Source organism: Lontra canadensis, unplaced genomic scaffold (genome assembly GCF_010015895.1).
Source record: "Lontra canadensis isolate GAN:19392208 unplaced genomic scaffold, GSC_riverotter_1.0 scaffold16, whole genome shotgun sequence".
Lineage (NCBI taxonomy): Eukaryota > Metazoa > Chordata > Mammalia > Carnivora > Mustelidae > Lontra > Lontra canadensis.
The window spans coordinates 3,994,090-4,011,185 of NW_022631010.1; the positions used below are offsets into that span (position 1 = coordinate 3,994,090).

General features: G+C 38.8%; 1 protein-coding gene across 1 annotated transcript; it reads right to left on the reverse strand.

Moving 5' to 3' along the window:
* Positions 1–3,831: 3,831 nt before the first annotated feature.
* On the reverse strand, positions 3,832–16,850 carry DEFB115 (defensin beta 115). Its single transcript, XM_032859371.1, has 3 exons — positions 16,757–16,850; positions 13,916–14,085; positions 3,832–3,914 (listed from the first exon to the last, which is right to left on the reverse strand). Exons 1-3 carry the CDS (start codon positions 16,848–16,850, stop codon positions 3,843–3,845), a joined length of 336 nt encoding a protein of 111 aa, XP_032715262.1. The 3' UTR covers positions 3,832–3,842.
* Between the last annotated feature and the right edge of the window lie 246 nt (positions 16,851–17,096).

Sequence of the window (17,096 nt, forward strand, 5' to 3'; positions counted from 1 at the left end):
ATTGATAACTTTTGCAAGGGAAAATAAAATGAACTTCCATAATACTGATAAAGCTCTATTTTTTTATTATGTTCAGTTAGCCAGCATATAGTACAACATAAGTTTTTAGTGTTCAATGATTCATTAGTTGCGTATAACACCCAGTGCTCATCTCAACATGTGCCCTCCTTAATACCCATCACCTGTTTACCCCATCCCCTGACCCCCACTCCCTTCTGCAACCCTCAGTTTGTTTTTTGGAGTCCAGAGTCTCTCATGGTTTGTCTCCCTCTCTGATTCAGTTTCCCCTCCCTTCCCTTGTGGTCCTCCATTTTATTCCTTATGTTACACATATGAGTGACACCATATGATAATAGTCCTTCTCTGCTTGACTTATTTCATTTAGCATAATCCCCTCCAGTTCCATCTATATCAATGCAAATGGTGGGTATTCATCCTTTCTGATGGCTGAGTAATATTCCAATATATATATGCATTACATCTTCATCCATTTGTCTGTTGAAGGGCATCATGGCTCCTTCCACAGTTTGGCTATTGCAGACATTGCTGCTATGAACATTGGGGTGCATGTGCCCCTTCTTTTTACTACATCTGTATCTTTGGGGTAAAATACCAAGTAGTGCAATTGCTGAGTCATAGGGTAGTTCTATTTTCAATGTCTTGAGGAAACTCCACTAGCCATCAGGGAAATACAAATCAAAACCACAATGAGATACCACCTTACACCAGTTAGAATGGCCAAAATTAACAAGACAGGAAACAAGTGTTGGCGAAGTTGTGGACAAAGGGGAACCCCCTTACACTGTTGGTGGGAAAGCAAGGGGGTAAAGTTCTATTTCTTGGCCAAGGTAATGGTTACATGGGCTTGTTCATTTTGGATAATTCATCAGACCATATACTTATGACTTTTGCACTCTTCTATAGACAAGTTATACTTCAATTAAAATGATTATTTTAAAAAAGACCTAAGAGACTTAGGGTTATGGCCAGAATTCGCTGCAAAGGTACTCACACCATGCCGACTTCCAATTGTTATGGCCCTATTCTCTAAAGGCACGATTTTTTTTTCCCTGAAACTTCTCAGTATGCAAGTTAGCCACATATCGGTTCAGGAGAGGGAGGCTTTGTCCTATATCTTTTCGGTTAAGCTAGGCTCTGCAAAGGTAACAAACCCTGAAATCTCAATATCAAAGATTTATTTATTGCTCAGAAATTCAGGCCCCAAAGTGAGTTAATAATAATAATAATAATAATAATAATGTATTTATTAACATGAAGAAGATCCCTAAAGGAAATTTTGCCACTACTGAAGATGGAAAAAGGCTACAATTCTTCCCCACTCTGCACTGATTCCCTTGCAATGGAGTGTTGCAGAGTCTCTCATTAAGAGGTAGAGCCTTTTTGCCACCACTCGACTGTGGGCTTGGCCATGTGATTTATTTAGGCCAATGGATGTTAGCAAAAATACTGCAAACATAGGCTTGAAAAATTCTCATGCTTTGGTCTCAACCTATTGTTGCACTTGTGATCCTGAGAGATTGCTCAATTGATGAGCTCAAACCAACTTGCTGGAAGTTGAAAAGCTATGTAGAGGAGAACTAAGGTGCCCTAAATGACATCCAATCAAATGTCAGATATATGAGTAATGCTATCCTAGATCATCAAACAACTCAACAACCAGCTGAGCACAAACTTATGTACAGCCCAACAGAGATCAGTCAAGCTTGTCCAGACCAGAAGAACTGCCAAGTCAATGCACAGAATTATGAGTGAAATAGAATGATCTATTCAAGCCTCCAAGTTTTACGGTGCTTTTTTATTCAGGAGACGTTAACTGATACATTGACCTTGCAACTGCCTGTTGGAAAATCAGCATTGGAGATTTTGATCCTATCTACACATTTCCATTGAGGGACAGGAATATGCTAATCCTAGCTATTAGTTATTCTATTAGGTGCCCCACTAATATTTGTGGATAGAGAAAAAGAACAAATGGAAACAACAGTGCTGGAATACCCAATAGGCATTATAAATCTGCACTTAGAGCATGAGCAGAGACATCAAGAATGAAAAAAATGGGAAAAAAACCCAATTATTTTTAGAGGAAATATGTAATCTTTTGACATTTAAAAAAGGTATAAAAATTCATGATGGGTATTATTGGGATTTTGTTGTACTTCCTTGCACTTCCCTTTAGATGAATATTCTTACCCTGAGTTATAGGTAACTGATTATGAGATGTGGTTGGAGTCTTCAGAGATCTTGATCAGGGTCAGAGTGACATGATAGAATGGCAGCAGATGAGGTCATGCCCATGGCACACACTGTTCTTCAACAGTCCCATCTGTTCTTATTGGTACCTAGAAGGTAGTATCCCAGTCTCTCACACTTAGGTGGAACAATAAGTCTAATTCTGAGCTGTGGAATGTGGGGAGAAGTGACTCCAAGGCCAGGCTTCTAAAATCTTCCATGACATACCATGATGTGGTTCCATTTTATTTTTGCTTCTGTTGCCTGTGGTTTGGGTGTCAAATCCAAGAAATAATGGTTAAGACTAATGCCATGAAGTTTTCCACTATGTTTTCTTTCAGAGTTTTACAGTTTGAAGCCTTGCTTTTAAATGTCTAGACTATTTTAATTTTTGTGTCTAGTCTAAGAAAGGAGTCCAACCTAATTCTTTTGCAAATAGATATCCAGTTATTCTAATATAATTTATTGAAGCGACTGTTCTTTCCTCATTGTCTAGTCTCAGCACTCAGGACAAGGATCAGTTTTTCTTCATTCCTTCCTTAGCTCATTTTTAGTGTATAGAAACACAACTGAATTTTATATATTGATTCTGTATCCTGGTTTTTCTTTTCCTGCTTTCAAGATTTTCTCTTTGTTTTTTCCTTTCAAAAATTTAATCATGATGATAATGATTTGTTTAGGTGTGAATTTATCCTACTTGGAGTTTACTAAACTTGTTTAATATGTACGTTGATGTTGTTCTCATTGTTTTAATAAATTTAAGAAGTTTGTTACCATTAATTCTTCAAATATTTTTTGTCTTTCTCTCTCCTGTCTCCTTCTGAAGCTCCCATTACACATGTATTGATAATATTCATAGTATCCCACAGATCTTCAAGGTGCTATTCATTTTTCTCATTCTTTTTTTCTCTCTGCTTTTCAGACTGAATAATCTCTATTGAACTACCTTAAAGTTCACTGATTATTTCATCTTCCAGATTAAATCTTCTGTTAAACCCCTGTAATGTATATTTAATTTCAGTTATTTTATGTTTCCAGTCCAGAATTTCTTTTTGAATTTCTATTTAGTTCTTTTTAAAAATTTTCTATCATTTTATCTATATTCACGATTTGATAAGCTAGTATCATATATTTATTTTGTTGTCATTATATTTTATGTTAATTCTTTAAGTGGTTTCTTTAAGTTCTTGAATATATTTATTTGAATTGCACTGAAGTCTTTCTTTGCTAAGTCCAATATCTTACCTACTGTATTCGTTTTCCATCAGTGCTGCAATAAATTACAACAAACTTAGTGACTTAATGCAGCAGAATTTATTATTTTACAGTTCTGTATCTTTGGATCCAAATGAGTATTGTAGGGCTGAAATCAAAGTGATGGCAGGGCTGCATTCTTTACTGAAGGGGATACCTGTTTCCTTGCCCTTTCCAGCTTCTAGAGGCTTCCTACATTCCTCAGCTTCTGGGTCCTTTCTTCCGTCCTCAAAACCACCAACACTGGCTCTTATATCATTCTATCTCCTTTTTCTGCCTTCCACTTCCATATTGAAGGGCCTTATAATTCATTGTTAGGAGAGGATTTGCTGAGCTTCTCATTCAGCTCTTCTGGAAGTCTCACATCCAATGCAGATATCAGAAAGAATATGTTTATGTCTTTCTAAATCCTGCATTTAAACAGAAGTTGATCAATTCAGTATTCAGTCATCAGATGTTATTTTTATATGAGATGATTGAATTGTCACTGGTGTTTATAATTAAGCATATGAAATTAAACAGGTACATTAATACTTTATTGTTACCTATTATTATTTTCATATCTTTTTAAAATTTAAATTCAATTAGCCAGGGCACCTGGGTGGGTCAGTGGGTTAAGGCCTCTGCCTTCAGCTCAGGTCATGATCCTAGGGTCCTGGGATTGAGCCCTGCATCAGGCTCTCTGCTCAGTGGGGAGCCTGCTTCCCCCCATCTCTCTGCCTGCCTCTCTGCCTACTTGTGATCTCCGTCTGTCAAATAAATAAATAAAATCTTTAAAAAAAATAAATTCAATTAGCCAACATATGGCACAACATTAGTTTTTGATGTAATGTTCAATGATTCATTAGTTGCGCTGACACCCAGTGCTCATCACATCACGTGCCCTCCTTAACGCCCATCATCAAGTTACCCTGTCTCCCTAGCTACCTCCCTTTTCACACCCCTCTGTTTGGAGTCAAGAATTTTTCATGGTTTGTCTCCCTCTCTGATTTCTTCCCATTTCATTTTCCCTCCCTTCCCCTATGATCCTCTGGGCTGTCTCCTATGTTCCACATATGAGTGAAACCATATGATAATTGTCTTTTTCTGCTTTACTCTTTCACTTAGCATAATACTCTCTAGCTCCATCCATGTCAATGTAAATGGTAGGTATTCATCCCTTCTGATGGCTGAATAATATTCCATTGTATATATGAACCACATCTTCTTTATCCATTTGTCTGTTGAAGGACATCTTTGCTCCTTCCACAGTTTGGTTATTGTGGACATTGCTGCTATGAACATTGGGGTGCAAGTGCCCCTTCTTTTCACTACAGCTATATCTTTGGGGTAAATACCCAGTAGTGCAATTGCTGGGCCATAGGGTAGCTCTATTTTCAACTTCTTGAGGAATCTCCATACTGTTTTCCAGAGTGGCTGTACCAGCCTGCATTCCCATCAACAGTGTAAGAGAGTTCCCTTATCCCCATCAACTTTTGGTTCCCTGTCTTGTTAATTTTAGCCATTCTGACTGGTGTGATGTGGTATCTTATTGTGGTTTTGATTTGTATTTCCCTGATGACAAGTGACGTGGAGCATTTTTTCATGTGTCTGTTGGTTATTTGCATGTCTTTTTTGGAGTAAATAAATTTAAATGCAAATCCACTAAACACTCCAATTAAAAACTATTATTTCTAAGCTGGATAAGAAATAAAGCTCAACTACATGCTGCTTACAAGAAAGATGCTTAACTATGAGGATACAAGACTTTTTAAAAAAGATATTACTTATTTCTTTGATACAGAGAGACACAGCAAAAGAGGGAACACAGGCAGAGGGAGTGGAAGAGGGAGTAGCAGGTTTCCTACTGAGCAGGGAGCCGGATGTGGGGCTATATCCTCGGACCCCGGGATCATGACCTGAGCTGAAGGCAGCCAATTAAGGACTGAGCCACCCAGGTGCCCCAATACAAGATATTTTATTCCATCTTGGTCACAGAGAGTCTCTTCCTGACTTTAAGACTCTATGAACTTGTTTATGTTCAGCAAGGAAACAACATGGCCCGACTGGTAGCAACTAGTGCAGATACCAGACATTAGCTGTGTTTTTTCTTTCTAAGTGCTGACCTAAAAGGAAAAACAAAACCAAACCTACCAAACGATACCATTGAAAGAAAGAAAAGGCATGTCAGAGGATTGAAGAAAATATTATAATATGTATGCCTATAATCTGACAAAGAACTCATACCTAGAATATAAAAAGGACACCTACAAATCAATAGGAAAAGAGAGACAACCCAGGAGAAAAGGCTTGAACAGATATTTCACATAAGAGAGTAACCAAGTGGTTAATAAATACATGAAAATGTGTTCAAGTTAATTTCTACATCAGGAAAATGCAAATTATAGCCATAATGTGATACCCCAGTACAGTTACCAGGTGGTTAAATTGAAAAGGTATACAATAACAAGTGTTAGCAGAGATGTGTAGCAACTAGAACTCCCATTGTGGTGGGAGTATAACTGGTTCAGCCAAATTGGAGAACTGACAATATCTACTAAAGATGACCAATTATATGCCTGTGATCTACTGTTAGTAGATACATCCTCAACAATAAACAATATGTATGTATTTCACTGTAAAATATGTTCCAAAGATGTTTCTAGTAGTATAATTTCTACTAGTCAAATAGTGGAAACAACCTAATGTCCATAAAAATTAGGATGGATAAAACACTTCCAGAATGTTATATAATGGAATGCTATACAGCAATGAGAATAATAAACTATTGCAATATGTAACAACATGAATGAATCTACAAACTTTCTATTGAGCAAAATAAGCCAGATACAAAGGAGTATTTTCTGAATGATTTCAGTCCTATAAAAATTTTTAAAAAGCAAAAGAAGGTGAGAAGTTCAGGATCATGGTTTCCTTTTTGGCCGGGAGTTAATAAAAGTCAGGATTATGATTACCTTTTTGGGATGAAGCATGATGGGGAGCCCAAATGTGGAAACAAAGCCTTTTTCTCCTTTTTAGGTAACACATTCTCACCTGGGAGGAGGCTCTGCCCTCAGATTCTGTCTGTTTAGGGTTATCATTTGGGTTTTTACAGGCTGGTCAATAGAATCAATATTAAGGTTATTGCTATACTCATAATTCCTTGACCAGGTATTGAACCCCTTCTTTCTTCTTCTTCTTCAACTAAAACAATCAAATAATTTGTGTGCATATCAACATCTGGGTTATCAAACATAGCCAACCAAGTGTTTCTGAACTTTAGCTTGCTCTTAAGCCAAAAACTTTTATCTATTGACAGTTTGTATCCAGGGAACACAGCCTAGTTATAAGGCAAGATATTTTGGTATCTGGGGAGAGCAAAAGATCCATAAGCTTATTCCTACTTCATGGAAGGTCTCATGGTGGGACCACCTGGGTAGTCCCATTTGAATCGTAATTATTTTTTCTGGTTATCTGAATGCTGGATCCTTCTGTCCCAAGCACAGATGTTACCCATTTGGAAAGAGCCTTCCTGACCACCTTATCTTAAGAGTCTTTAGAGCCCAAGTCTGAGGTAGGACCATTTTGAGAAGGCAGGCCAACAACCAGATAGCAGACTCACCAACAATGATCCTGGCTGCAGACACAGAAATATCCTTGTCCTCCTGTGGACTCAGCTAGAACCCCATCTGGCCTTGATTCCTGTCGCCAGCACCATGTCAAACGACCTGCCTGTGTCTCTAGTAATAATCCCATGGACCGGGGCGCCTGGGTGGCTCAGTGGGTTAGGCCTCTGCCTTCGGCTCGGGTCATGATCCCAGGGTCCTGGGATCGAGCCCCACATTGGGCTCTCTGCTCAGCGGGGAGCCTGCTTCCCTCCTCTCTCTCTGCCTGCCTCTCTGTCTACTTGTGATCTCGGTCTGTTAAATAAATAAATAAAATATTAAAAAAAAAATAATAATCCCATGGACCTTGCTCCAGCCCCTCTTGGCCACAGTTCAGAAGCAGTCCTCTCCATGCAGAAATTCAGCAGAAGACACATGTATACATGCCCTTGGAGGGAATAACTACCCACAAAATCAATTAATAAATATATCCCACTTACAAAGTCATCAGAAAGAATAAAATAATTAGGAATAAATCTATCCAAGGAGGTGAAACACCTGTATCCTGAAAACTATAAAACACTGGTGAAAGAAGTTGAAGATGACACAAGTAAATAGAAAATAAATATCCCACGTTCATGAATTGGAAGAATTAACATTGTTAAAGTGTCCATACGACCCAAAGCAATCTACAGATTCAATGAAATCCTTATTAAAATTCCAATGGATTTTTTTTTTAGTTTTATGGATTTTCTTTAAATTTTTTTTTTTTTAATTCAATGTTGTTAGTATATGGTGTAGTTTCAGGGGTAGAATTTAGTGATTCATCAGTTGCATATAACACCCAGTGCTCATTACATCAAGTGCTCTCCTTAATGCCCATCACCCAATTATCCCATCCTACCACCCACTTCCCCTCCAGCAAATAAGTCCATCAAAGAAAGACAAATACCATATGATTTCACTCATATGTGGAATTTAAGAAACAAAGCAGATGAACATAGAGGAAGGAAGGAAAAATAAAATAAGATAAAAAGAGAGAGGGAGACAAACCATAAGAGACATTTAATTATAAGGAACGAACTGAGGGTTCCAATGGCTTTTTTTTTTTTTAATTTTTATTTTTTTAAATTTTTAAAAAATATTTTATTTATTTATTTGACAGAGAGAGAGAGAGAGAGATCAAGTAGGCAGAAAGGCAGGCAGAGATAGGGGGAAGCATGCTTACTGCTGAGCAGAGAGCCCGATGCGTGGCTCGATCCCAGGACCCTGAGATCATGACCTGAGCCGAAGGCAGAGGCTTAACCCACTGAGCCACCCAGGTGCCCCCAATGGCTTTTTTCATAGAAATAGAGAAAACAATCCTAAAATTCACACGGAACCATAAAAATCTCTAAATAGCCAAAGCTATCTTGAGAAAGAACAAAGCTAGAAGCATCACATTTCTGGATTTCAAATATACCACAAAGCTATAGTAATCAAAACATTATGGTACTGGCAAAAAAAACAGGCACATTAGGCCTATGGAACAGACCAGAAATAAATCCACGTATGTATGGCCAACTAATCTTTGACAAAGTCACAAGGAATATACAATGAGGAAAGGTTAGTCTCTTCAATAATGTTTTTGGAAAAATTTGGTATCCACATGCAACATAATAAAACTGGACACATACCATACCAAAAACATCAACTCAAAGCTGATTAATGACTTAAACAGAAGACCTAAAACCATAAAGTTCTTACAAAAAAAAAAAATGCATAGGTTAAAGCTACATGACGTTGGCAATGGTTTTTTGGATTTGACTCTGAAAGCATTTGGCAATCTAATGGCAATACAATTTTCACTTAAAAAAAAAAAAAAGCAAAGGCAACAGAAGCAGAAATAAGCGGGACTATAGCAAACTAAAAAGTTTCTGCACAGCAAAGAAAACCATCAACAGAGTGAAAAGACAACCTCCAAAGAGGAGAAAATATTTAAAAGCTATATATCTGATAAGGAGTTAATATGCAAAATACAAAAAGAACCCATATAACTCAGTAGCAAAAAACCAAATGATTCAATTAAATAATGGGCAAAGGACCCATTGAACGGACATTTTCCCAAAGGAGATATACAAATGGCCTACAGGTATATAAAGAGGTACTCAGCATCACTAACCATCAGGGAAATGTAAATCAAAACCACAATGAGATATTCATTCAACCTGTTAGGATGGTTATTATACCACAGACAAAACATAACAAGTGTTCACAAGGATGTAAAGAACGAATATACATGGAATGTGAATTGATACAAACATCATGAAGAACAGTATGGAAGTTCCTAAAAAAGTTGAAAATGAAACTATCTTATGATCCAGTAATTCTGCTTCTGGGTATATATCTGAAGGAAATGAAAATAATATCTTGAAGAGATAACTGCAGTCCCTTGGTCATTGCAGCGTTATTCACATAGTGAAGACATGGAAACAACCTAAGTGTTTGTCAATGGATGAATGGGTAAAGAAAATTTGAAATCTATATATTACATGTACATATGTAAGTACACATATATGCAGTGGACTATTATTCAATGTTAAAAAGAAAGAAATCCTGCCATTTTGGACAATTGGATGAACGTGGAGGATATTATGCTAAGTGAAATAAACCAGACACAGAAAGCAAATCGTATGTGATTTCACTTATATGGTGAATCTAAATTAGTTGAACTCATGGAAAAGAGCAGAAAGGTGTTTGCCAGTTCTTGGAGGGGGTTGGGCATGAAATGGAGAGATATTGGTCAAAAGGTACAAACTTTCAGTTATGGAATAATTTTTGGTGATCTAGTGTACAAGGTGACTATTGTTATTAAAACTTTACTGTATACTTGAAATTTCCTAATGGTGTAGATCATAAGTATTCTTATCTAGAAAAAAGGTAACTATGTAAGGTGATAGGTGTGTTAAATTAACTTGATTGTGTATACATCACATTGTATGCCTTAAATATAAGCAATTTTTAGTTGTAAAAAAATTAAAATAAATGAATAAAAGGATCCCTTTGGGCTGGGAAAGAAGTAAAGAATGAATATACATGGCTTAGGGCAGGTAGAAATACTGATAAGGTGAAATTTACAGAGAAGTATATGTTTGTTTTGCAAGAAGAACCTTCCTAGCAAAAGGGGAAGCCTATTTTAAAAAGAGCAAGAAACCCATTAATTTCAAAGAACATAAGTTGTTTGTGAGGTCCGTGGTGGGAGTGGAAAAGGAGGGTACTGAGGTGGACAGGGATTATCGTAAAGGAAATTTATTTATTTATTTATTTGACAGAGAGAGAGAGAGAGAGAGATCACAAGTAGGCAGAGAGTCAGGCAGAGAGAGAGGGAAGCAGTCTCCCTGCTGAGCAGAGAGCCTGATTCGGGGCTCAAACCCAGGATCCTGGAATCAAGACCTGAGCTGAAGGCAGAGGATTTTAACCTACTGAGCCAACCAGGAGTCCCATAAAGGAAGTTTAGAATTGATTCCTATTATCATTGCACAGCTTTTGAAGAGTTTGAAAGGAAAAATTAAAATTTCAGGTCTGTGTTTTAGAAATGATCCACAATAACTGTATGGAAACAGTGGAGTGAGTCAGAGGGGTGATGGCAGACAAAGAGACCAGTAGGATGTAAATGTTACAGTATGTGTGTTTTAATGTGCCAGGGCTCCACAACAAAGTATCAGGCTGGGGGCTGAAAGAACAGAAATTTATTTTCTCACAATTCTGGAAGCTAGGAGTTCAAGATCAAGGTGTTGGCAGGGTTTTTCTTTCTTTCTATACTTAGTTTCAGAAGGTAGAATGGTGTGGCAGGGTTGCTTTCTTCTGAGGTCTTGCTCTTTGGCTTGTAGGTTGCCATCTTCTCTCTGTATCTTCGCACGGTTTTTCTTCTGTGTCCTAATCTCCTCTTCTTATAAGAATGCCAGTCGTACCAGATTAGGGTTCACCCTAATGATCTCATTTTAATTTAACTGCTTCTTTAAATTTAGACTCTATCTCCAAAAGCAGTCATGTTCTGAGGTACTAGGGATTAAGACTTGACTGTATGAATTTGGAGGACACAGTCAGCCAATAACAATGGGCAAGAAAAGATGATGGCTGAATCAGAATAGCCCAGGAAGGGATGGAAAAACAGGTGCTAAGGAGGCAGAGTTGGAAGGTTTTTGTGGCCAACATGATGTGTGTGGTGGGGGGGGGGGCAGTAAGGAACAAGAAGGTAACTAAGATATTTTAGGATTATGGTTTGAGTACTCAGGTTGAGGTGACTTTCCTGTTTCTCAGTCTCTTCATCCTCCATCACGCCTTTGCTTTCTTAAGTGGCATCTGAAGTCATAGGTAAAGAATGGATTTTCGATATAAACAATGAAGAAGGCTTTAAGAGTTGAAAGGCATATGGAGTTTATAATCTACTTCAACACTTCCATTTTGGGGATGGGCAAAATGTGGCTCAGAGTGGTAAGGTGACATAGTCACATACTATTAGTGCCTCTGAATTTCCCCTGCACCCTTATCAATTCTTTGGAACTATGGTCTGGAGGTTTCTTTACACAACTCTCTAAGACTCCTGAGTCCATTTGTAAGCATAATCTCTCCAGCCAAAAATACATAAAAACTTGTAGAAGAACAGGTGGCTTCTTGGGCTTTTCTGCAGCTGTTAGTGTGGTCGAGGTTGGCATCACTGTGCCCAGGTAACTGGAGACCCAGTCACTGATCCACTCTCCAGATATCCTAAGTGATGAGGGAGCAGGAGGCTGATTGAGGACAAAGCAAAAGCTGGCACCTTTCACCCCCTCTCCATTCACTCCCCCTCAGTAATATGTGTAGCATTCCTCAGGCACCCTTGACTGCCATAAACGAGAAACAAATAGTTAACTTGCAGAGATCACAATGCTGCAAGACAGAGTCTCCCTTGGTTTACAAAAGTCCTAGAGATCTACAAACAAAGAAGTTACTGTATCAATAGCACAATTTCCAGAGGCAAATAACTCAGTTCCTCAAATCCTAATGTCACCCTCCCCTCCATAAACAAAACTGAAAGAGGCTGAGGTAGAAGGAAACGTAAATATAGTTAAATTTCTTCTGAACCTAAATCTCACTAACAAAGACGCTTGATAGCAGAAATGTGAATGGCTTGCCAAAAGACAACATTGATCAAGCCGCAAGGCCTCCGGTATCCTGGCACCTTGTAGGCCCTCTTTAGCATATGAAAGCTCTGTTGAAACCTCCCTTCCCCTCACCTTCCCCCAACCACAAGGTACATAACCTGCCATCTCTCACAACCTGGGGCAGCAGCTCTTCCTGCCCACGGGTCCTGTCCCTGTGCTTTAACAAACCACCATTTTGCACCAAAGATGTCTCAAGAATTCTTTCTTGGTCATCAGCTCCAGACCTCAGCCCACTGAACCTCACCTAGGTTCTATAACTTCATCATAAGGACATTTTCTAAGGTTTGGGACATGAATGTTATATGGTAGTATAACAGTGGGGGTAGATGAGGAAACTGATATGAAAGTACTTTGAGAAATGGGTTGAATGGTTAGAAGCTGCCATGATTGTGGATTGCTGCACCTTGTCTTCAGACTGTGTCCTCCAGATAATTATGTCAACAGAGGCAAGGGATAATTTTCACCACTAGACCTGACTGGCATTGGTCTCTGAACTAAGACTGTTTACTAATTGGGAACAATTCCTTCCTTAACTATAACTTGGGATCATTCCTATTTGTGCCTGGAAATACAAGTTAGGGCTGGATTTGTTATACATTTTAACCACAAGGAGGCTCCCAAGGCTTTCCCTTTCGCCACACCTTCCACATTAAGGACGTTGGTTCTGGACGGGAAGAGCACAGTGAGCTTTTCTCACTACAGCAATAGTTTTCCGCTTTGAGGAAGCACAACATCTGAACTCCGGCATCATGGGTTCGAAGTCTTGCTACTGAACCAGGAGGGCTAGTTCAGTGGCCAGCGGTACTTGGGGCAAGTCACTTAAACTCTCTGTGACTTCATTTCCTCTTCTGGCAAAGGAACACAATACTAAATTCTTACCTCATGGAGCTGTTGTTAGGAAGAAAGGAGATTATGTATGTAAAGTACTTAGGACAAGCCTTTGCACACAATAAGTAAATTCTCAGTAAATGCAGTGGTTGGGGGCAGTGTTTGTCTGATTTTTGTTTTGGGGTGAGGGTTGGTTGGTTGGTGGTTGGTTTGTTCTTTGTTTTGTTTTACTCTTTTCCGCTTCCATTTGGGTGGGGGTGGCAATGGTTGCTTCCTGGTCAGAAGACATGCCAATCTTCGGAAAGCTAAGAATGATTAAGGAATTGGGGTAATGGATAAATTCCAGAAGTGAGCCCATGAGGCAGAGCCTTGGGCTGAACCTTGAGTTAAAGAGGCAAAAGACCTCTGGACCACAATGGCCTATCTCAAGACCCTAGGATGAGTCTTAGATAAGGTGTGGCCAAGGTGGAATCTGCATTACCCTGGAAAACTTCCACGTTGAGGGACCTAGTAGCATGTGGTCAGAGACTTAGGAATTCAGGTGGTAGATCCTATAAAATAGTCTTACAGTGAGAACCAAGAACATCAGTTATGTCCTGACACAACCTACTGATGTCAGGCTACAGAGGATTAGAGAGACAGGATATAATGAGAGCTGTAATGAACATATTTTCTTTAATGGACTCTGTGAAGACCCAGCAGGTGTCTAATATCTAAGGACCATGAAGGTGCCCCAGACAGCCACTTCACCAACTCATAATTCTGGCTGTTAAGAGTCTTGTATCAGGAGTTTTATAGACGTTCAGCTGTTCTTACCTTAGCTTCGTATGTCATCTGTTGTTTCTCAACAGAGTATGTGGGTTCACACTTTACATCAGGGATGCAACAAATTTTTTTTTCCCCACATTTTTCCTTCTTCCTCTCATTTTCTTTGCAAGATTGCCTGCATCTGCCATTTCTATAATTACATCTTTTGACCCATTCATCTATCAAAAAACCAAAAAGTTGAATAAACAAATACATGAAAGAGAGTAAAGACTATAATACTAAGGGTGTTAGTATTGTAGTAGTAATAGTTAGGATGAACTACTGAAATGTATTGGCATTCTTGGGAAGATTAAATAAATATGGAGATGTAGAATGCCTAATGCTGGTCTTAACATGTACTAGATATGAGTAGTTATCTCCCTTCCTTCAACCAGCTCTAACTGGACTTTATTTCTGTGCTTGTGATGTTTTCATCTTTGTCATTTTTCAGTCTTGCCACATTGGTTCCTTCTTGAACCCCAAATCTAGATGCTTGGACCTGTACCTTCAATTACCTATTTTTTCCCCTTCTCAATTCATTGTTCACTCAACAGTGATTTGTTGAGAACAAGAGTATGTGCCAGGCACTGTTCTTTTTTGTTTTTTTTTTTATTAACTATATGTAAAGTCACATGTTTTATTAATTCCAATGTATAATATCACATCTTAGTATATATAATGCACTATTCTGATAAGACCAGAGATTCCAGATGAAATGACATGCGAAATGCTATGAAGGTAACAAAATGCACTGAAGATACAAAGTGTTTCTATGACTAAGCTCCTAAATTTATTTATTCAATATATATTATATGAGTATTTTGATTATAAAAGTATGTGGCCCATTACAGCATACCACTAATCCTGGCATACATTTGACTTTCTCTGTGCATTCCATACTTTCAGAATCCTTTTACTATTTTTTTCAGAATTATTAAGCATACCAAAATGTGAATGTATTTTTTAAAATTATGTTATGTTAGTCACCATACAGTACATCATTAGTGTTTACATCATTAGTGTGGCCACTTGGGAAAACAGTGTGGAGGTTCCTCAAAAAATTAAAAATAGAACTACCCTAGGACCCAGCAATTGCACTACTGGGTATTTACCCCCAAAATACAGATGTAGTGAAAAGAAGGGCCATGTGTACCCCAATGTTCATAGCAGAAATGTCCACAATAGCCAAACTGTGGAAAGAAACAAGATGCCCTTCAACAGATGAATGGATAAAGAGATGTGGTCCATATACAAAATGAAATATTACTCAGCCATCGGGAAGGATGAACACCCAACTTTTGCATCAACATGGATGGGACTGGAGGAGATTATGCTCAGTGAAATAAGTCAAACAGAGAAAGGTAATTATCATATGATTTCACTTATTTGTGGAACATAAGGGAAAGCATGGAGGACACTAGGATAAGGAAGGGAAAAGTGAAGGGGGAGAAATCGGAGTGGGAGATGAACCATGAGACTATGGACTCTGGGGGAAAAACTGAGGGTTTTGGAGGAGAGGGAATGGGCATGGGTGAGCCTGGTGATGGGTATTAAGGAGGGCATGGATTGCATGGAGCACTGGGTATTATACATAAACAATGAATCATGGAACACTACCTCAAAAACTAATGATGTACTGTATGGTGCCAGGCACTGTTCTAATTGCATGTCCCAAATGATGCCCTAGAATAGGACTTTGAACACTGAAGGATTAACTTATACTGCCTACCTGCAGGCTGATGTTCTAGATGTTATAAGTCTCTGTCCTGTTTGTGACTCAACCCCATCTAGATCTATAAAACACAGCTTCCTCTCAGCACACTGGGTTCATTGGATTTTCTCTACTTTTTTTTTCCCCTCTCTACTTGTTTATTCTCCCCTCCTGAGAGATAACTACCAATTTGCTCTTTCCTACCAGGATATTCATACTGGAAAAATCTGACTCTGATTCCATGAATCAATGTGTAGATTCTTTCTCCAAAATGTCTTTTGCAGCTGCAACTCCCTCTTCAAAATTAATCTGCCCTTACCAGAGTTTAAGACAAGCTGAAACCGATTAGCCCAGAACTACCTTCTTTTGCTTCTAGAAAAACTGAGTGATTGACAAAGGCTTTCAGTTTGAAAAGCAGATCCAGGAGAGGATGCAACTTCCAGCAGCAATGATTCAGAGGGAAATCATGGAAATAATAATCATAAACTTTAGAATCCCCAGGAAGCCTAAGCAGAAAACTTTCCCTTCAGAAAGCGATTCACCACTCAGCCATAAAATCTATCAGACTGTTAGAGAACTATGATCATGTTCAATCTGGAATCCAGAATCTTCTGTCCTAACCCCAGCTCCACACCTTGAACCTATTTTATACAAGCCTCTAGATATCCAATATCAACCTACAAATTTTTCACTATATATTCTAAGACAAGAGCAAGATGTCTCTTATGATTGCTTTAAAGGAACATTCAAAACTATGTAACAATGAAGAGGTGAAGAAATGGGACTGGTTACTGCCAGAGGTGGTATCCATTAGAAGTAGGCTGAAATGAGAGATGGTGGGAAGAGACCCTGTTGACATTTGGGCCAAGGATATTAAGGACACTAGGGATGTCTGCATATGGAAGGGACTTCATACAAGAAACTCTGGGCTCTTCCAGTATTTGCCATCATGAAAAACACCATCATAGTCAGGGATGACAGACTGCCCTTATTATGGAGCATATTCATTGTAAGACTGCACTAGATCTCGGTCATCTCTGTGGGTTGTCATCACTGCTACATATGTTCAGTTTTCCAATGATTCTATGACTAGAACCCCATTTTTACTCCTTCTTCCCTCCTCCCCATTTTCTGGTTACCTGGGGAAGCCTGAGCCAGGAGCACAAGAACAGCTAAGGTCAGGACCAAGAGTTTAACGTATCCTGAGAGGAGTGAGGAACGATCCGGCGGCATACTGAATGGGCCAGGAAAGGCTAGTCTTCACTCTGCATTTTATTGTCTTGGGTAAGGCTGAGTCATGGACAATAAATCAGAGAAGGGCAGAGTGCTCCACCATTCATGAGCTTGTGGGTCTGCAATATAAATTGATGATCCAATATTCAGAGCCCTTCTCGAGACATCATCTGGGAAGGTGGAAGATATAAGCAGAGGATCTATAGGTCCATCACAAGTCTCTGGCATTGTGGAGAGAAGGAACCC

Coding starts and splice junctions, on each gene's coding strand:
- DEFB115 (XM_032859371.1), bottom strand. CDS start 16,850: ATGCCGCCGGATCGTTCCTCACTCCTCTCAGGATACGTTAAACTCTTG. Junction 14,086..16,756: donor CCTGGCTCAGGCTTCCCCAG/GTAACCAGAAAA, acceptor GTTTTTTGATAG/ATGAATGGGTCAAAAGATGT. Junction 3,915..13,915: donor AGATGACATACGAAGCTAAG/GTAAGAACAGCT, acceptor GTTTAAATGCAG/GATTTAGAAAGACATAAACA.